This window comes from Manacus candei, unplaced genomic scaffold (genome assembly GCF_025592945.1).
Source record: "Manacus candei isolate 608988 ecotype Guabito, Panama unplaced genomic scaffold, ASM2559294v1 h1tg000070l, whole genome shotgun sequence".
NCBI lineage: Eukaryota > Metazoa > Chordata > Aves > Passeriformes > Pipridae > Manacus > Manacus candei.
Genome location: NW_026138118.1, coordinates 1027501 through 1049096, shown reverse-complemented (window position 1 = coordinate 1049096; position 21596 = coordinate 1027501). Strand labels below are relative to the sequence as shown.

The 21596-nt window shown below is 48.2% G+C and overlaps 1 protein-coding gene across 18 annotated transcripts in view; it reads right to left on the bottom strand.

Annotated features, from left to right (window-relative positions):
• Positions 1-10768: 10768 nt before the first annotated feature.
• SRRM1 (serine and arginine repetitive matrix 1) overlaps positions 10769-21596 on the bottom strand; it is an 18079-nt gene continuing 7251 nt past the window's right edge. For 5 of the 18 annotated variants that reach the window (XM_051807265.1, XM_051807282.1, XM_051807281.1 and 2 more), the window contains 13 exons: positions 21462-21596; positions 20772-20975; positions 20178-20297; positions 18378-18649; positions 18172-18252; positions 17770-17856; positions 16987-17131; positions 16697-16738; positions 14973-15077; positions 13739-14200; positions 12602-12779; positions 11980-12174; positions 10769-11768 (listed from right to left, as the gene is read on the bottom strand). The exon at positions 21462-21596 is cut by the window's right edge and continues 66 nt beyond it. In XM_051807265.1, coding sequence (XP_051663225.1) covers positions 11664-11768; positions 11980-12174; positions 12602-12779; positions 13739-14200; positions 14973-15077; positions 16697-16738; positions 16987-17131; positions 17770-17856; positions 18172-18252; positions 18378-18649; positions 20178-20297; positions 20772-20975; positions 21462-21596 — 2131 coding nt within the window. In that variant the 3' untranslated portion in view covers positions 10769-11663. The remainder of the gene's footprint in view (positions 11769-11979; positions 12175-12601; positions 12780-13738; positions 14201-14972; positions 15078-16696; positions 16739-16986; positions 17132-17769; positions 17857-18171; positions 18253-18377; positions 18650-20177; positions 20298-20771; positions 20976-21461) is intronic. The other 13 variants (XM_051807267.1, XM_051807268.1, XM_051807270.1 and 10 more) reach the window with 13 other exon arrangements.

Here is a 21596-nt window from a genome sequence, read left to right as displayed (position 1 = left end):
CAGTTCAGGCAGGAATGCTTGGTACTCCCCTCAGGGCGGGGAGTTCACAAAGGGTGTGAGGACAGAAACATCCTTCTATCTCACAGGCCTCTTAACACCTAGTTTATAGCCTGAGGAGTCAGGCTCTATGGGTAGAGGGTGCGAATAGTCTATTGACAACAATAGTCTAGTTTCTGGGAAATGACATGGAATGCTATAGAATACAGTTTTGGGTTACACCCACCATGCTCTATGGGCAGAGGGTGCGAATAGTCTATTGACAACAATAGTCTAGTTTCTGGGAAATGACATGGAAGGCTATAGAATACAGTTTTGGGTTACACCCACCATGATGAACTGATCTCAGCTGTCCTAACTAGGACAGGGCCTTACCCCGGGGAGCTGGATGGTAATTAATGCATTTTGTGGTTAAATGTTTGGACTCAGCATCTCACGGCGCCCGAGGAGAAGGGAGGTGGACAAAGCAGGCATTGTCTGTAGGTTTGGGTCTGCTGCCTTGGGTCCTCTCCACGGAGGCACCGTGGGGGCAGGTTGGTGGGAACGCTGGCACAGGCAGAGCTTTCCCCTCGCTCCCTTCAGTGCAGCTGGAACCCCGGGCAAGTTTCACTGCCCGTCACCTCCCTGTGTTTGGAGGTGGCATCCAAGGAAGGGCAAAGGGAACTTGGCTCTCAGGGCCACCCAGACAACAGGAGGGACTGAATGCCCCACTCTGCCCTTTCAGCAGGAGGCTGTTGCCAGGCTCTGCTCGCCTCGCCGGGGATTCTCACTGCCCTACTTTCCAAACCCAGACACCGGCCTGTTCTCCGCTGTGAGCACCAGCAAACAAAGGGTTTGGCTTCTCCCTTTTGTAAAAAGCGACCTGGAAAGAACCAAGAGGCAGAGTTGGAGCCTCAGCTGCTGTGAAGGGAGCTGGGAGCTGAGTCTGGGTGCTGGGAAACCTCCCTGGGACACATCCCCAAAATAGGAAAACATTCTCCCCTGCGAGGGTGGGGAGGCCCTGCCACAGGTTGCCCAGAGAAACTGTGGCTGCCCCATCCCTGGAAGTGTCCAAGGATGGGGCTCTGAGCGACCTGGTCAGGTGGAAGGTGTCCCTGCATCACTGTGCAGATGCACATGAACAAGAAGTTCCTTCAAGAAAAACCCAAAATCCAGTGCAGTTCTGGTTTGAAAAGTTATTTGGGGGGAAAAAAAAAAAGAAAAAAAAAGTTTCCCGTGCCTGATTAAAATCTCCATTTCCCTACCTTTATGTATAGAAGTTGCCTGAAAGTAAATAAATTAAGGTATTGGCTGTTTTCTTTTAAGGTTTGTCTCCAGGTGATTCAAACACCTGGACTGATAAGGTGGTTTTGCTTAGAAAAAAAACCCTACACAATCTGCTTCTCCCAAAATGACAATGCCAGGCTTGCCTGGCTCTGGTTCATTAAGTGGTTAAATCAGCCACGCCACCCTGAAGTGCAGAAATCAGATGCCACCAGCGAGGTTTCCTGCTGAATTTCCACCATCTGAAAAGCCTGGAAGTTGCTGGGAGCCCTAATGAACTCAGTCCATTAGATCCCAGCTGGGTTTCAACACCATGGACTGGCTTCTGTCACGAAGCTTCAGTGGAGGAGACGCTGTTTGATGGGGGGGTTTGATGGTTTGCAGGTTCTGTCCGACCCCAGGGTGCAAAGGCAGCTCAGCCTCTGTGTCCTGGGGTTCCTTTGTGTGTGCACAGGCAGGGGAAGCAGCAGCTCCTTCCCAGCTTTCATCCCCCATAAATGGATCTGCAGGGGATCACTCCAATGACAGGAATGACACCAAGACGGTGTATCAGCTCTGCGGGGTGCAGGGCAACATCAGAGACAAAAAAAACCAACACAAAACCCCAAATCCAACACCCAAATCTCTTTATCCCCAGACTGGCTCGGTCCAAACCCATGGATATTAAGAAAAAATTCTTCCCTGTGAGGGTGGGGAGGCCCTGGCACAGGTTGCCCAGAGAAACTGTGGTTGCCCCATCCCTGGAAGTGTCCAAGGATGGGGCTCTGAGTGACCTGGTCAGGTGGAAGGTGCCCCTGCCCATGGCAGGGGGGCAGAACGAGATGGGCTTTAAGGTCCCTTCCATCCCAAACTGTTCCATGATTCTCAGATTCTATCAGTGTAGGTACCTGATAATCCATCCCAATTTATGGCAAGACTCTCACCTTCAGAAATACCAACCACGTTTTCTTCTCACTGCTCACGTTCTTGGCTCCACAGCAAAGCTTCAAGCGTGGCAGAAGCCTTTGAGGAGAGGAGGGGGCTGCTTTCTGCTCCTGAGGGGCTCCCAAACACGGGCAGCTGATGAGGGCGTGTGATGCTGCCTCACACCAGCAAGAGGAGGGAGAGAACAAAGCCAACAGCTCAGGTGAAGATGGGTCCCTGTCACTTGTGTCCTGCCCCAGGTAAGGAAAACCTCCCTGCCCTCCTCCTCCCCCTGCTCTGAGCCTCAGACCTGAGTGTGAGGCTGAACACCAGGTGAACACCCTCCTGCCCTGGGCACAGGAGCCCTTTGTGGTGTGATGCTGTTCCAGCCTTTCCCGTCTTTTCCCCGGGCTCTGGCTGCTCCCAGCACTGAGCCTCCCACATCAGACAAGCACCCACTAAATCCCTCTGCAGATTAGGCAGCTCTGAGAACCACTGAAGGCCCCAAATTACCTCCCTGGGTGCCTTTGCCCCTCGAGGCCTGGCAGGCAGCAAGACACTGATGGGGCTTTTTAACTGTCTTTTTATCGCCTCAGGACAGTGGGATTATTGGAGCCCTGCAAGGGAGGCTTTAAATCCCAGGCAAAGCCCATGGAGGAGGGCTCAGGGAGCACCAGGTGTGATCCTGGAGTGGGAATGTGGAATCACTCCTGCAGAAACACGAGTCCCTCCCAGGCTGCTGCTCCCCCAGCTCAGCCCCACACCTCCACCGAGGGGCCTCGTGCCCAAGCTGTGCACCACCAAGGAGCCATCCCAGCTCCCTGGAGCTTTCCAGGTGGTTCTCTGGGCAAAGTCCACGTCTAAGATGAATTATGTTCATCACAGGGAACAAAGTGAACACCCCTCCCTGAGCCAACCTGCTCCGGACTGGTGGCGTAAGGGCCATGATGAATGAGGGGTTTATCTCCTCCTATCTGAGTCACAGGGGAAGGAGCCAGATTTTTTTTTTTTTTTTTTTTTCAAAGGACCCGAGAAAGAAAAGGAAACATGATCAGGACAAGAAGCCAAGATTTCTCAGTTCCACCAGGATTTAGAAGTAATCTCTTCGATAAAATTGTTTGCATTGCAGCAGCACGTCCAGCGCTCCAGCCCTCCAAACATGGGCACAGAAACTCCTCCACCTTCTCCAAACCTCACAGCCTGAGGCAGCACGGCAGTGACAAGGGAATGACGTCCCAAAGCCCTGGTGTGGCCACAGCAGGACGGAGAACTGAGCCCAAACCTCCTGAGTCACCCATTAAAAAAGCAGCTGCAGCCCTCAGTGAAGCCACTTGTGCCCTGCAGATGGGGAGAACAACAATCCTGCAGGGCAGGACCAAAGATTTCCCAAATCTTCCCACCTTCCCGGTTATCTGCAGCACAAGCTCTACCTGCTCAGGCTGAAATTCTGGTATTTCAGATCACTGGGTATTTGATTTTGCAATTTTAATTATCACCTCTTTACCCCAGTGGCGTTTCTGTGCAATGATCACTCTGAGACACTCTCCAGGCTCCTACCAGGTGATAAGAGCCATTTAGAGCCAAAAGTTTAGGCACAACACCAAATAGATAACAGAGGACTGGAGCCATCCCTCTGCCCCACAGCCCAGCCCAGGACAAGGGCTGTGCAAACCCACCCAGGCTCTGCACAGCAACTCTCTGAGCACCAACACTGCCGAGATTTTCCCCTTTTAAATCCTTCACTTCTGTCCCAGCCACGAATCCCAGAATTCCTAGGTGACCTGCATCATTTCCCCAGCTAATCCCTGCAGCAAGATGGGCAACAGGATGGCAATGGAGCCATGAATGGAGTAAGGAGGCATTGCCATGGAAGGGGTTAACACACTTTCCTAGACCCATCCTAATGAGCTGCACAAGAGCTTTCTGTGATTCAGGTTTCCTTTACTGATTTACCACTTACCCTGGATAAGCAAATGAGCAATTAGCAAGAGCTGCATCTGTGATGTCATTTAAATTCAAATGATACCCTGGCTGCTCATTAATAGCAGGATGTGCAGTTCCAGAGGATAAACCCAAATCCTCTCAGCAGAAGGTAGAAATCCCCTTCTCCCAGGAGGATGGGGGGATCTGCTCAGGAACATCGGGCTGGTTTCAGGGGACTCATCCCAGGGGCTCCCAGAGCATCCTGGCAACCCCCCCTGCTTTGTTCAGGAAGGTCCCTGCAGCCCTGTGCCCACCATCTGCCTTGGCATCGTGCTGCTCACCCACCTGGCACCTCGGAATCCACCAGGCTCTGCATCCATGGGCACGAGCCAGGGGGAGATTCAACCTGCACAACTTCAGCCCAGCAGGACAAGTCCCTGTTTCTGGCACAGCAAACCTGTGTGAGGTTTGGCTCCATCCAGGGGTGACAACAGGGGGAAGTAGAGCTTTTATAACCTGGAGAGCAGATGTTCACCTTCAGGGCAGGTGGGAGTGTGGGGCTCAGAGGATGCAGGACTGGGCATTGTTGCCTGATCATGGGAATTTAAACCTGCAGCATCATTTTGGCTTACCCAAAAATCCAGGGAGCTGGGGCCCCTTCCCTGTCAGAGCTGGGCACCTGCAGGGCTCACAACAGTGGCATTCAGGGACCTGGGGAAGGTCCCAGCAGGGCTGGTGCCAAAGCCAGGCCGAGTGGGGCAAAGGGAGCTGCAAAGGACCTGGGCATGGCCTGTCCCACACTTTTTTGGGGGTGAATGGCCTGGCCAGTAGGGCATTTCTTCTGCCACTTGCTCTTACCCCTCCAGCTGCAAAGATTCATTTCTCTCCTCTGTTTCCCTCCCCAAGTCAGAACTTCATCCAGTTTTGGGATCTGCCCATGGGGGACCCAGCATTGGGTGCCTCGAGGAACATTAGGAAAAGCTTTACAGGAGGAAACTCATCCCAGAGCCCTGGGGTATCCCTGGCACAGCCCAGTGGTACTGGCAGGTTCCTGCTCCTCAGCCTCTCTGCAGCAAAACTCTCCTCCTAAACTGCCAAAAGAACACAATGTGAATCACATGAGTTTCACCAAGCATTTTATCAACAGGAATCTTCATGACATCACCGGGGAATGCTGGGGACACTGAGGCAGGAGGGGGCTGGTCCCACGAGCTGCCCGGCTTTACACAGCAGTGTCAGCAGACCCAGCTCATCCCCCTCCTCCCCCAGCAAAGATCACCCAGAAAGGACACCGAGCAGGAAATTAGATTAACGTTTGCTGCAGTGTCTCCACGCTGCTGTGCTGGGCTGAGGGCAGGGAGGAAGGAAGCAGCAGCTGGAGAAGGGCCAAATCCCCACTGGCAACGCGGCCGACCTTGGGACGAGGTGCTCTGCACATGCTGCCCTTCGGGTGAGGATGTAGCAAAGCCTTGTCACTGGAGAGCAGCTCCTTCAGCTGATCCAGTGCAGGATGGAGACCCTGGGGTGACTTAACTGCTGGGGTGCAGGGCTGAAACAGTCTCAGCCCCTGGGGAGGGTGGAGGGCTTTTTTTCAGCAGAGGGATTTACCCTGCGGTAACCCAGGGAACCCACAGACACGAGCCCTGTCCCCGTGGAGATCCTCCCCTCCTGGTAATGCCCTGTTCTCCCACAAAACATGTGAATTACTCCATTTTCACACAACTACCTTCACTTCTCTCTGCCCTGGGTAACAGTGAGGTGTTCACTTTCCTCATCTGGAAAGAAGAGTTGAACTGAAAGCAGAGTCTGCCTCCTCCTGCAGCCACAGGGACGGCTCCCTTTATCCTCCCCCATAAATAATAGAAGGATTCATTCACAGGCTTGTAACAGATTAAAAATAAATAAATAAAAAAGTGCTTGATTTTGTTTTGCCAATCATGCACTCAATGTAATTTTCCCTTCTCATCCCCTTGTGCCAGTGCCTGTGGACTCACAGAGATTTTAATAAGCTGGAAAGGTGCCAAACCATTTCTGTCTCATTAAAAAAATATCAGCACGGTGACAAAGGTAGTTTTTTCACATCAGTAGTCAAATCCACTTGCTGAATTAAAATCCAGCTGACAGGGAGACTATCAATTTTTAATGGGAGCTTCCTCCCTCCTGGAAAGGGGAAGCATGTGGGGGTTATTCATAAAAGGGATCGGCATTTCTCACCAACGTTCCGCTGGCTTTGGTTTCATGTGAAGTTTGTAGGCAATTCTTCATAAACCCGAGTGAGGGATTACAACCATCTCCTTCCTGGGCAAATACCCTTCCATGAGCTTCCCAGGCAGCACCCGGAGCCCAGGCCCAGGTTGTCCCATCATGGACATTCCCTTCTCCCACCACACGTGCTGGGTCAGGGCAGGGGCACCGCAGAGGCAGCCGAGGTTTGTGAGCTTGGGGACAACCTGGAGCAGGGCACAGCATCTGCACAGGTCAAGGGTGGGGAGAAATCCCAAAAGGAAGCTCTGGCTGAGCAGATAAGTGATGCACGTGCTTGGAGAGCCCGGCCCCACGGGCTGACCCTTCTCTCCAGGGGCCATCCCCGAGCTGAGTCGGCAGCAGAGCTCCGCTCCTTTCAGCACAGCCACAACAATTTACACAAGCTGCAGCTCTGCCCCTGCACCGAACACAAAGCCTTTGTGTGGAGGAACCAGCAATTCCCTTCCCCCCAGAGCTGCTTTCCCAAGACAGCCGTTTTCCGTGTTTTCTTTAAGTGAAACAGAAGGATCCCGAGCTTCCCACGCCGAGCACTCAGAGCTCACCCACCCTGCCCCGAGCAGCGGCCGCGGCTCACACGCAGGGACCAGCCCCCCTCCTCTCCCACAGCTGGAAAGAGCAACCTGAGCTCTCCAGTATCTGGTGGACAACGTCCTTCTCCATTTCTCCATGAGCACCTGCTGCTCCCTGGACTTTATTACCTTAGTGCAGCAGCAGAGCTGGCTCCGGGGGGCTGTGTCAGGCGCCGGTATCGCTGTCGGAGCAGCCCCTGCTCCCATCTCCTGCCCCTTCTCCAGCCGTGGTCGTTGCTCAGGACACGCAGCTCCAGCTCCATCCCAAGGCCACACTGATGCTGTGAGTGCTGGGGACCCGTGGGGTGGCCTCATCCTGCCTTTGGGGGGGGATGGAGGCTCCGGACCCCACATCCCTCCTGTGCTCGGCTCATCCCACCACACACAGCCCGGCCTGGCTGGGGAAAGATGGGGGAGTTAAAAATGATTCCTGACCCCCTGTCCTGGGCTGGGTGGCCTCCCCCAGTCCTGGCTCGTGGCCTGAAGGTCAAGTCCTGCACCACTGGCTCTGGCAGGTGTTCACTACACAATTCCCAAGGGATTGATCCCAAATGAGCAAACCCACTGTTCTTACAGAATCTGCCACAATAGGAACTCTACAGGTAGTTATTTGATGATGAAAACACCTTGCACTGAAGGCTCAGTCATCTCCCCCCCTCTGGCAACCCTGACCTGAGGGAGCTGTGCTTCCAGCACTGGTTTGGGAGCCAGCATCCTGCAGTGCTGATTTTTGGGATTAGCCAAACCTGTGGCCAAATGCTGCAGCACAAAGGGCACGGATGGCACAGCGTGGCTGCCATCCCTGTGAGTCACCTGCCCTCTAATCCAGCTTCACCCAGCCTGGGGTGTCAAACTGACTCACCTGCCCCGGGAGTTGGCCGGGTCCCATTGCAAAATCCGACACTCCCAGCTAAGGAAGAATTCCAGAGGATCTTCCCTCCCTGGCAGACAGGCAGGATCCACACAACACCCGTTCAAAAGTCAAACTGTTGATTAAAGTCTGGACATACACAATGTTCTGTTCCATTGTGCTCAGCTTTAATAATCTTTTTATTGTCCTCGAAGAAATACCCAGGTAATTCATTGGAATGAGTAAGGCCTGATCCAGAGAAACAGAATTCCACTGGAACTGTCAGGGTAGTGACTGCTGGATTCATTGGTGACACCAACAATAGACTTTAGGCAGACAGTTCCAGGGTTTATGGGATGATCCTGTGCTAAATCATAAGTTACCACACACAGCAGCTGAAATGAAACTCAATCAAAATACAGTTCCATGCCCTGCTGAAAGTTGCTCCTCCAAGAGCTGCTTTTCATACCAAAACTCACCTATTCGGAGGTTTGGTGCTTGAGGAATGAAGTCAGAGTGCAAAACTGCACGGGGATGTTTGAGCTGCTCCTCCCAGCCCAGGGCCCTCCCTCCAGCCCTCCCTGGCCAGACTCAGCTCGGGAGCCTCATTTGTGCCAGACACAGCAGAGCTGAGCACGAGGGAGCTCTGATGAGCCAGGTTTAGTGATGGCTCTGAGCACAGAACTCTGCCTCATTTATCTCTGGGATCACAGCAGGGAGCACAAGGCCCTGTCCAGAGCAGCAGCAGAACAGTTCTGTCCCCTGAGGCAATTCACTGCTTAGTTTCAATGTAAACCCAATGGTGACTCCCAGGCAAACTGCCAAAGTCACACAAGTGGAAAAATTTAATAATCCAGCACTGAGTTTCTATAAACTTTGAACCCTTGCACACACACACACACACACATACACCTGCCATTGTCCCACCTGTTGACACAACAAATACATCTTTCTTTTGTGTGAGCTACAGAGACTGGCCTGTCCATGACTCACTCCAGCCTCACTCCAGCAGACTCATTTTCAATTAAATTATTTAAGCCAACTAAACTTGAGTGGGGCCATTTTGTGCAGTTAGATATAATTACTGCAGCAAGTCCCTTCTCTAAACCCTGTACCTGTCACTTCAGGAAGATGGCCTGGGTCAAAACCCCAACGTTCAGCACTAGCAGATCCACCACAAAAAGAGCAAGTGAGATCCACGCAGCTTCCACCCCGTCGCACCAGGCACCTGCACAGTCACTTTCTGAACTACAGCAGCTACAAATAAAAGGATGAAAAACAGAGAGAAGAGGTTAACCAAGAAGCTGGAGCAGTGAAGGGATCAGACAAGTTTGGGTTTGGATGATGGGATCTCAATCAGGGGATCAGGAGTGAATTCAGTGATGTCAGTCAACAGCTTCCCAGGACAAAGCTTTGCTGTACAGACACAAATGGAAACCAGCCCAGAAGAGATTCTGTGCTAAAAAACATCTAAGCAACAGCCCTAAGAGCAGCAAGAACAGTGAGAGCTCAGGAGAGGACAGAGAAGGCTGGTTTATCCCTTGACTGGTATTTAAATACAACGTTAGTACTTGAATGGGTTAAGTAGGAAGGAATTAAAATATTCAGCTAAACACAACTTAGAAGTTACACTCCTCTTAAAGAGCACATTTAATTGCTCTTTTTAAACCTAAACCATTCTTTATGGATAGATGAAATAAGAGGAGGGAGCACCAACAATAGAAGCTCCAAAGGAGAGAGGTGGGGGAACATCCAAAACCAGCAGTGAGGCCCTTAATCAGAGTCCTGGAGGCAGGAGATGGAAATAGGTGTGAGGGAAGATAAGCAGTGACTCAGGTACTGAACATATTTAAAGAACTTCTATTAGTGCTAAGATTAAAAGGCACTGGGAGGTCACCAAACCCATGTGGAAGCAAGATTGGGATGATAAAGGAGGAGGCATTAACCCTTGGGAGCTGCACAGCCCAGGGCTCTGCAGCCTCCCAGTCATTTGTGCTGCCCAGGAACATCCCAGGGAAAATCCAGCTGAAGGAGCACATCCCATATCCAGGTCTGTGGCTTCATAAGCACCAAATCCACTCAAATGTACTTTTAAAAATGTCTTTGTCCAGAAGCTTCTTGGAATTTATTATACACATTTTAATAACAGATGATACTCAACATTCAAGCTGCTGAAGTAGGTTTACAAGCACTTGAGCATACAATGATACTTATGCTAGGAAACAAAGATGCAGCACATAAGGAAGTGCAGGAGCCACTTTCAAATATTCCCCTTCCACCCAAGATCTACAGCAGCCCTGCTTTAGTCCAAAACCCTACACGATGGCAAGTAAAAAGACTCATCAAATATCTACACTTCATTGTACACATCACATCTACTTCAGATGCAGGACAAAAAAAATTCAAAATATGTTCCATTCCTCCTTCCAGAGGAACCCCAGACTTCAGAGCTGATTTGATTTCAGAAGCACAGCTTGAGTTTTTAAAAGAATTCAACAGCAGTAATCCAGCAAGTTTCCAGTATGATGATATGGGGGTTGGAACTGGGTAACTTTTAAGGTCCCTTCCAACCCAAACCACGCTGTGATTCCATGATTATGGAAAGGCAGTGAGCCCCCAGGATTCCTCAGATTCCTCACACAACTACAACTCCTTCACTAAGTTAATTAAACCTGCTGTTCATTTTTTGCAGGACCTTGAAACATTTTACTTGCTCTGACAAGCCATTTCCACAGCACACGTTTGGTTTGCTTTAAGCTTCTCCATCCTATCAGAGCTGACCAGATAAGGCTGTTTGACTCTTGCTTTGCAAGAACACAACAGGAGCATCACTAATTAAAGGGCTCTTCCTGCTCCCTCAGGACAGTTAAAAGCCCCAATTTTTCCAGAGCCAGCATACTGGATCAAATACTTTTTCATCTCTGAGTATTCATGAACCTCGTACAAAAGAAAGCCGATTAGCAAATGTAAATGCCCATATAAAAATAGCCAACATCTGTTTAAATTTAGAAATTTATTTTGTTTAATCCACAAGCTTTATATAGCTTTAGTTAAAAAAACAAAAACAAAGAACAGTGAAAACATGACAATATCCAAAGTTCAGGTTCCTCAAACTTTCAAAGACCACATCTCTGAAAGTTGCTCTGACCATTCCGAAGAACCGTAACGAGACAAGATTTATGAATTGGGGCAACGACAGCTCACAAATAAAATTTATGGAACTGAAGGAATTATTTTTTTTTGTTTGTTTTTCTGGGACTGCTGATCATGGAAACTGCCCTTTAAAAAAAGAACATAAAAATACAAATGAAATTCCAGTGTTCCAAATCAACATGTTAACATCAATATAAACCCACAGTGTCCTGGTAAACAACATGCTTTCATTTATGTACCATTCTAAATTGCTATTCTTGATTGGCTTTAATGGAGACTATACAGGCAACAGTAGAAAGCATTAAAATATAGATGTACTTCCTTGGAATTCTGCAGTGGTTTTACTCCTGGGCAAGCTTACAAACCACAAAGGTTAGTAGCATCATGTAAGTGGATACAAAAGAAGTCAAATGAGACCCTCACAAATTATGCTCAAGGCTTTGTTGGAGTTCAAAGAAACAAGGGAATTGACGGTCATGTTTCAAACCTTCAAAACAAAATTCCTACTGCTTCTAAGAAGTCTCACTCTAAATGAAATTATGCTGTCAATGAAAGAATGTCACTAGTACACTGTGGACACCTTTTGTAATGTAAATCCATGCCCTTTTGTACATGGTGAACCTCAACCTAGCAATTATTACAACAAATGTTATATTCTAAAGCTCAAACACATTTAGCAATTTGAAATTGAATTCTGAGTACAAACCAAATAAAATGTACATTATATCAAAGGGCCGGGCCTAGGATGGTGGGGATACTTGCGCCTTCCTCATGGACCTCAGGGCCTTCTCTCGCAGGTGCTTCTCTAGGTCATCCAGGTTGTCTTCAGGTTCACTTTCTGTCTCCTTCAAACAAAGACAAAGCCCTGATTCAAACACCCAAACCGAGCCAGGCCGAGCCCTCCCAACAGCACAGATCCCGAAGGGGAACCCGTGCCACACCAAGGCTCCTCCTGGAATCCCGGCTGTCAGTCCCAGGAGTGCAGTGCCCGTCCACCCCCACCTGCCTTCTTACACTGGACCCTTACAAAGTGCAGCTCAGGTACCAAATTCCTACCTTTTTGGGTTCTGTCTCTGCTTCCTGGTCTTCCTGTGTGGAGGTGGTGTCTGCTGCAGCCACAGCAGCAGCTGCTGCGGCCGCGGCCGCCTTCTCCTTCTTGTGTTTTTTGTGCTTCTTGTGCTTTTTATCCTTTTTATGCTTCTTATCCTTCTTTTTCTTCTTCTTCTTGCCGCCCCCTTCTTGATCTGAATTCTGTAACGAACAATGCAACGTATTACAACTCATCCCTAAGGCTTCCAAATTCTCTGGCAAAGAGTGGAAGTGTCCCTGGGAAACACCTCAGGTGAGGATGCCAAACAATCTGTTCTCTTCCTGCTAGGAACAGCCTAAAGTCTGCATGCAAGATTACTAAGCACAAATAAGCCCACACCACTTGACATCACAAAACTCATGTAGACTCATAAAATGGGACTTTTCTTCCAGAATTTTTATATAAATAGCACTTGTATTCACACTCTGAGATGTTAAATCTGAAAAATTTATGGTTTTAACTATGAAAAACACCCCAAGGATTTTTCTTCCCCCCCCGTGTGAAGAACCTCAGAGCTGCTCAGCAGCTCAGCCTTCAGGAACACAACTTGCCCTATGACCCAGCATGGCTTTATGAGCAAACAAATACCCTGGCAGGTGAGGGGCTCTGAGTTGGGCTTTTGGCCTTTTTTGCAGGTGACCAGTTGGCAGAGGGAGAACGAGAGCGAGCAGGAGATGCAGGTCCTTGGTGCTTTTTGGGTGCTGGCTCGGGGGACCCCGAGGCCGAGCGAGACGAGGACACGCGCCGGGGGCTGGGGGTGGAAGCCCTGAAAAACAGAACAGTCACAGTCAGAGACAGACACAGGTAAAAACTAACCAAAGAGCCAAATTATATGTGTGCTTGTAACTTGGTCAAGCTGCCACTTAGAAGATTATTAATTGCTTTGCTGGCACATTACAAAAGGTCAAACAATCCAATAGCACTGTGGGTCTGTGATGCAGGAGGATAATGCAGCCTGAGAGCCTGTTAAACAATCCTGCTGCTGCTCAGGAGTGACTGCTCCCTTCCTAATATCACTAATTCATTAAAAGTCAAGAGAACAGCAATGCTATTGGATCACCCAATGAAGAGTGCAAGGCTTTCCACTCAGCTACATCTTCCCAAAACAATAAGCCAACACCGTGTTTTTGACTATGTGCTCATAAGAACAGCACCACACTAAGGACAAAAAGATTTTGAATTTTAGTAGTTTCTCTCAGATGACCACCTGCAAAATTATTTATGAGCTAATGAGAAGTGTTGGTTCCCTTCCACAGCTAGGTTTAAAGATAAAGGTCATTGTTCTTTAAAGCCAGCAATTAGAAGAGAAGGCTCAGAGAGAACCCATGGCAGCATTCCAGTGCCTCAAGGGGGCTTATAAGAAAAAGGGAGAGGGACTTTTTATGCAGGCAAGCAGTGACAGGACAGGGGGAATGGTTTTAAACTGACGGAGGGCAGGCTTAGATTGGATACTGGGAAGAAATTCTTTACTCAGAGGGGAGTGGGGCCCTGGCACAGGTTGCCCAGGGAGGCTGTGGCTGCCCCATCCCTGGAAGTGTCCAAGGCCAGGTTGGACAGGGCTTAGAGCAACCTGGGCTAGTGGACCATGCATGCTGAATGATCTTTTAAGGTCCCCTCCAGGCCAAACCAATATGAGATCCCGTGACCCTCTGGCTACTCCCACTGCGTCACAACAAAACAAAAACCCCTCGTGAAACCCAAAGCAGCAAAGATGGATTGTTTTACTTTGTCTTCTTGGGTTCAGGCGTTCTGGACACCCTGCGGATGGGTCTGGAGCTGGGAGATGGGGACTGTCTCCTCTGGGGCGACGCCGACGCTCCCCTCCGCGGCGGCGGCGGGCTGGCAGAGGGGTGGGAAGCTCGAGGCCGTGGCGAGGGTGAATGCCTTTTGTTTTGAGGTGGGGACCGTGTTTCCCGGTTGGACCTGCTGGGAGGAGATCCCTTCCTGTGCTTGGAGGACACGGAAGGGGAACGCCGCTTGGCCGTCGGGGAGCTCCTCTGTTTGGGCGGCGGCGAGTGGGAGACTCTGCGCTTGGACTGCGGGGAAGGGGAGGCCCTTCTTTTGGGAGGGGGAGGAGGGGAGGCTGTTCTTCTCTTGGGAGGTGGTGATGGAGAGTATCGCCTCTGGATAGGGGGGGAGTATCTCCGGGGAGAGGGAGAGCGCCTGCGAGGGGGCGGGGATGGAGACCTGCGGAGAGAACCAACAGTCAGGGGCCAGCCAGGCCTGGGAATCAGTCCTGGGATTCACCCAAGGAATTCTTCTAAAATCCTTTAAAACTTCTACTACAATCCTTTAAAAGTTCTAAAAATTGAAAAGGAAACTCCTTCAAGACCTCTAAAAATTCAAACGAAAACCCTTTAAAACTCCTAAAAATTTAAAAGGAAACTCCTTCAAGTCTTCTAAAAATTTTAACTAAAACCCTTTAAGACTTCTAAAAATTTAAAAGGAAACTCTTTTAGGGCTTCTAAAAATTTAAACTAACATCCTTTAAAAGGTCTAGAAATTTAAAAGGAAACTCTTTTAAGGCTTCTAAAAATTTAAACTAACATCCTTTAAAAGGTCTAGAAATTTAAAAGGAAACTCTTTTAAGGCTTCTGAAAATTCAAACTAAAATCCTTTAAAACTCATTGCCCAGAGAAGCTGTGGATGCCCCATCCCTGGAAGTGTTCAAGGTCAGGTTTGACAGGGCTTGGAGCAACCTGGGATAGTGGAAGGTGTCCCTGTTCATGGCAGGGGATGGAACTGAATGAGCTTTAAGGTCGTTCAGTTCAAGCCAAGCCACTCCATGATCCACAATCCGCGATTCAGGATTTGCTCCAGGCATCCAGTGCCATCCAGGCCACGCACCCACCACCCACACTCTCCCCAGCAAGCTGGGAGCCAAGGAACAGGTGAGAGGGCATTTCTTTTCCCATGTCCCAGTGGGAAGGGAACAAACCCTCCCTGAGAAGGGCCCTACCTTCGCCGGGGCAGGGACGGGGAGCGCCGGCGCCGGGGAGGGGGGGCCGGGGAGGGCGAGCGTCGCCGCCGAGCCGGGGGCGGAGAGGGACTCCTCCTCCTCCTGCTGCAGAGAAAAACACTGCTCAGCAAACCTCCAGAAAACCTCCAGAAAACCTCCAAAAGATTCTTCTCTGCCCTGCTTTCGCTACACAAAATCACCTCCTTCGCACGGTTTGAAACGAAACCCTACCGGAACCATGGGGGAAAAGCAGACTGAGGTCTTTGTGAAGAGTGTGAGACAACACCTGTTTTACTGTAGCTCTGAGCCCACCAGGGACAACTCCACACTCTGCACCACCTGATGCATCACCACCTTGTGGCCAAAGATGTGGCCAAAGATATTCCAAATGTTTGGAATAACTGATGGATAACGTGCCGAGTTAATTTTCTCCACAGTGTCAAACTGCACCCCCAAAACCAGCTTTTAGCTACGGATCTGAAATCCAAAATAATTTTTTCTTGAAATGCAGAGAGGGGAAAAAAAAAAATCAAAGTTGTTGCTAAACTGCAGCTATCTGGATTAAAATTATTCACGAAATGAGCCATTTTCTGCCGTGCCAGGTTTACAACAGACTTCTGGGAGGGGAAATTTTAATGCAACACATACTTGCCTAGAATTTTAAAGGAGGGGAATATTGGTAAAATGTTCTTTTTTAAAAAAGCAATTAAGATAAAATGACTGGATAAGGGAAAAATGAAAGCAATTATAAAGCAAAGCAGTTCATCTACATAAATTCAAAATACAATGTTCTTTTATGATTCCAAAAAACCCCAGCCTTCAAAGGTGTTAATTGTCCTAATTAAACATACATTTATGCAATAGGCAGTTGGAGAATTCAGCATGTTGCAAAACAGATCAAACCCTTTGAATTGCAACCTGTTTTACACAGAATTGTTTGACAAGATCCATCATTAGAATGGTAGTTGTCCTACTTATCTCTTACATCATGATGTATGCTGTGAGTATCTTCTAGCTGGGGCTTAATTACAGCTTGCTCAAGGGTCATTACAACAGATTAATAAACCCATCAAACACCCAGCTTCCTGCACCTTCCTGTATTCCCAGATCAACACAGAGAAAACAATATCACAAATAAAGTGTTGACAATGCTGCCTACACAAAAGAAAATAAAGGAGGTGTTCACTACTAGTCTACTAATTGTCTACTAGTAGTGGTTTCAAATATCTAATGAACTGAGGAATGAGACTTTTGAAAACTCCAATTATCTGGGACCCTGAACATCAAGATCTCATTTGCTTGTTGCAATGGGCCTGGAGGGTTTTAGTCAGTGGCAGCAGGAACCCAGTCCTGCTCAGCCATCCTTCAAACCAGGTATTTGGGCTGAGGAACCCCAAAGAACACAAGTGTTCAGGTGTTTGCAGGTATCAGTAAGATGTCAGAAACACTAATGTTATTAATGTCACAGGCTGATGGGAATTAACAAGTAGTGAGCAGGGAAGGAGACAGAGCAGGTGTTGTTCCTCTTTTTTTTTATTACCCAGTGAAATGGCCCCAGATCCAACACATCAAGGAACCCATCAGTCGGAATTTTCCTCACCTTACCACCTTGAGTGTGCAAACCCAAAGGACAGCAATTACTTATCCATGACAGTATAAATGACAGCCAGTCTAAATGATTTTCTAGATGTAAATCCTATTTAACAGATGAATTTCTAACCAACCTTTTCATCACTGGCGATTGCCACCTCTTTTCCATCTGCATCCTGAGAGCAGTGGAGGAAAAAAACAGAACAAAACAAATCTATCTGCCAGGTATCTGAGGCAAAAAAACCAACACACTCAAAGAAAGGTCAGAGTCATTTTCGCCAAATGAGGAATGAAATCTTGAAACGAGATTGGGCGAGCTGGACGTGACTTAATTGTGATGCATTCTCTGACAGATGCAGAGGAGATAAACAACAGCAAATAGAAGAAAAAGATGTCAGTTATGCTCAAGGTGAGAAGGAATTACCGAGGGGAGGACTCCTTCTGTCGTTTCCGTGGAGACGGCGAGGGGCTGCGGGAGTGCGAGTGGCGCCGGCGTCTGCCGACCTCCCCGTTCTTCACGTTGGACCTCTTGGGTCTTTCCTCTTCAGAGGAAGATGAAGAACCAGAATCTATAAACGTAGAAGAATCACTCTCTGGGAAGTGATCCTCGTTACACTCATCACAGTCACTGACATACCAGCCCCCGACCTCCTCTCCCCCAAGACAAGGAGCCGCTGTCTAAAACCAGTTCAATGAAAAATGTGGGCTGAAGTCAAGTGATAAATAAACCCATCAGAGCTGGGTGAAAATACTTGCAGCAACCCGACTGTCCTCATAAAATTTGATTAACCAGGTAATTTAGAAGGTGAACTGCGGTCACTTATAGAAACATTGCGTGGACAAAAACCTACGCCAGGCCCAGGTGAATTTAATGATCTCAAAAATCAAAGAGTCCCAAATATTAGAAATATTAGGAAGTAACCTACAACAAGAACAGATAAAATAATCCACAGCACACAGTATTTGTGTGTGATGTTGAGAGTTTAAAAGTGCAACTCTTCAAGATGCAAACCTGATAACAAAAGATACCTTTAAACTTTAATTCTTCCTGAGAAACAATTAAAGGGACCTCACTATGAGTGGCAAATCTATAATTACGTTTACAGTAGCACTGCAGATAATTTTTACTGGCATTTGAACTTAACCTTAACTACTCCCTGCAAAAGCAAACTACAGTCCAGTTTTAGGAAATTTCTGTCCTCCATACCAGATGACGACTGTTGATTTTGCCTCCTGTACTGGCGCCTCTGTTGGACAGAATCTGCTGCAGCCATTTTACCTCCTTTGTCTTCTTCTGAAAGGACACACATGGACAGAACATTTAAACCTCATTCAGGCAGAAGCAAAGTCAAGTACAGCAGATCATCAAGCACGGGGGTTCCCCCCCCAAATCTTAAGATAACATTAAGGCTGGAATACGCTTTGGCTGAGCTTTCTTCCAAGAAATCTTATCTAGAATGAGGCAGTGTGAGTGATTATCTTTAGCCTCCTGAAAGCTCTCGCTTTCAGTGCCAGACTGTTGGGTTCAGCACCTCACTGCCCTTTACTATCGTGCCTTTTTGACTAAAAACCCCCCCCCAAAGCAGCGCTGAAAAGCGAGAGCCGTTACCTGATTCCGACAGCTCTGCCTTCCTTGGCTTTGGTGCTGGCGAGGGAGACTCTCTTTTTTCAGTACTCTTATGTTTGGGTGCTACAAGACAAGAATCAAATCGCTCAGCTGCGACTCATTACACCCTTCCACGCTTTTCTGCCCTTGCAAACCGCACAAAGGCAGGACGTGGCCGAGCCAGGAGAACGCAAACATCGGCCCCTCACCTGAAGCTCTGCTCGGCGAGACGGAGCCGCGGCTCTTCCTGGCGCGGTTGGACTGCTGCGGCGTCGGGGACCGGCGGGGCTTGGGCGGGGGGCTGGGGGGCGGCGAGGGCCGGTGCCTCCGCCGGGGAGGGCTGGTGGAAGGGGAGAGCCGGCGGGTTTTCCGAGGAGGGCTGGACACGGTTCTTTTGGGAGGCTTCTTTGGCGGAGAGCGGGAGCGCGAGGAGGAGGAGGAAGAGCTGCTGCCGGATAAGGAGGCCGATGAGCGTCTTCTCCTGCAAATCCAACGCCACGTTAGAGCCCGGGGCAGGCAGACTGGGGGCATTGCAGCACGAACACAGAACTGCAGTTGTTTGCAAGCACAGACATTGAGCCACAGACAACAGCACTTCCAAAACACGGTGGGCAGCCTTCAACACTTGGTTGGTAGAAGAGGAGAATAACAACCAATCTTTCATAGTTATTCTTAAACTACATAGTGAGCTAAAAATTGTTAGTGTCACCTTCGCTGGCTTTCTGTCAATCTACAGGCTACCACTAAGCTTTTCCCCTGGGAACAATTAGTTTTGTTTGGGCTCTCTAACTCTTGGATGGTTAAGAGAATTCTCTGTGTTAGCACGTGTGATTTAACGATCTTCAGGACAGATCTGTATAAGAGTTTAGTGTGCAAGTGCACTGAAATGGCTTAATACCAGGAGGTAAAAATTTCAGACAACTTAAGGACTTAACAATTCAGAATCAATCTATCCATCCTGATGTTTTAGTCTTTCATCTTTACTTTGCAAATTTTAAAAGGTAGGGCCTCAGAATTCTGCGGCAAAATTTGTGGCAAGTTCTGTTGCAATTGTGTACCTGCAGAATCCACCTTTGGCTGCAGAATTCCTGAGAACCTGGAAAAAAGAAACCCTACCTTGAGTGAGATAAACATTTGCTGAAAGGGAGCTCTTGTACATCTTGCAACATACATGTTTGATACTGTTCACAGTTTTCCCAGTAACTGTGTGAAATGAACATATTGACAAACTCAGGAAATAGTCACACCTTGTCACAAGAAGGAAGAAGTGTTCCTTCCTCAAAAAGAACAACTGCTGTACACAGGAAGCATCACTTTAATTCTCTTCCCATGAGGAGGATAAGAATCTGTTCTCTCCCCATGAAGACAAAAGTCTATTTTGCCATTGCCACAATCACATAATTTACTCTGCAAGGCAACTGAGAGCTTTGCTACTAGAACCACTGCTTATGCTGTCAAAACTGTAACTTCCAACACCAGAGAGCAGACCTTGAAAGTTTTTAAGTAAAATAATATGAAGAAGAAGCACATTTCAAGTCCAAATTTGATTTTGGTTTCAATTTTATGTGATGGAAATTTAAGTCACAATTAAAAAACTTCTAAAACTAAAATCCAGCTACTTGTTCTTATTTTTTTCCCCAGGTAGGGGGAAAAAGGTATAAGACTCAAGCAAAAAAAGTCTTAAGAGATGTCAAGTCAGTCTATGCTGGGAGCTACCCAGAGCCATTTGAAGAAGTAACAGTTCTGAACTTGCCACTTTTCAAAAAGAACAGTGATGAGAACTCCACCTCAGTCAGAAGAAATCACTTCACAGCTCCAATTGTGCTCCCCCACCACACACTCAGGAAATGTGACCCTGCAGCATTTCTGTCCCTCTAATCCTCCACCTGACAGCACGAAGGTGAGACGAACCAGGCCCTTCTGTTAACACTTCCTCCTCACAACTAGTGTTCCCTTCAAGCTCTCCAAGTTTAACACTTTCCAGTTGTCTCAAAAAGCAGGAATCTTACCTCCTCACGGGGGACCTGCTTCTTCTGTGCCTGGGTGGGGGAGGCATTCGCCTGGGTGGGCTCCTCCTCCGCGGGGACGGCCGTCGGCGGGGGCTTGGTCGCCTTCTAGGGGAGTAAGACCTGTCATGATCAGAAATTCCAATGAAAAGCAACTACCTAATTCACAGACTGGAGGAAATTTATCCTCAGGGCACCAAGTGTTGAGTTGCTTTTCTCCAAGTGCATCATTTTAAGGCAGCATTTAGGTTAAGATGCAAAGTGTACATTCACACACAAGTATTTTACAACATCTTTAGCAGCAAACCCGTCTCCTAAAGAAAGGCTACACAATGCCCATTATCTATCAAATGCCATATTCAGTATTAAGTAGCCCAATTCCTTCTCCAGCCAGTGTTGGTCACTGTAAGCAGCTTCTCATGAACTGATAGAAAGAAAACACTCCCAAACACGTTTATGCATCAAATGCATCTTTCTTGTTTGGCCTAAAACATCCACAGCTCAACATCTCTACAAACATCACTAACCAAGAACATTAAGTGGCCTCTTCAGCAGAAAATATTCATTCTCAGCCTTCACAGTCACTTCAAGTCCTACCTTGACCGTGATCTATGACGTCTTCTGGGTCGAGAATGAGACGGAGAACGGGATCGAGATCTTGACCTTGACTTGGACCGAGTTGGGGATCTTTGACGAGTCTTCTCTTTCTCCTTCTCTCTCTCCTTCTTTGAATTACGTTCTGGTGAAGTTTCCTTAGTCTCTGGTACAGGAGGTTCAGGTTTAGGAGCTTTTGGGATATCACTGTTAAAAAGAAATATTTTATTTATAAGCACATACAAACCACAGCCCAGAGAGTATCCAGATATTCCCCTACAACAAACATTCTCCTGCCCATCCTCTGACAAGATGCTCCAAAACTGTAAAAAGAGTTAGAACATGGTACAAGGATTCCAAGAGAAGAAAAGGTAACACACAGGCTAAGTGCTGGGAGACAAGGTGATACTGTCAGGAAGTGAAAATAATGACCAGGATAACAAAACCAGAGTGGCAGCAAAGCTACACTGCCCTTAGAATTCCACACAGGGAAAATAAATATTACTGAAGAATATTACATGAAGATTATTCAGTGAAGATGATTATTAAATGAAGATTATTAAATGAATTCTTTGGTTGCTGTAGGGGCACAGGGAGAAGCATTACCCCAAGTCAAGCCCCAAAGAGGCACTGAGCCAACTCTCATTTTTCAAAGGCAATCCACAGTTCCTCACCCAGAGTTCTCCCACTCACCTGTTTGAAGTTGCCTCTTGCACGATGGTCTCCTTTGGTTTCACGGAGGGTTCTGGCTCAGGAGTGGCCTCTTTCTTCTCCTGGGCAGGAGTGGCACTGCGGCTCTTGGTGCGGTGGTGGGGGGAGCGGGAATGG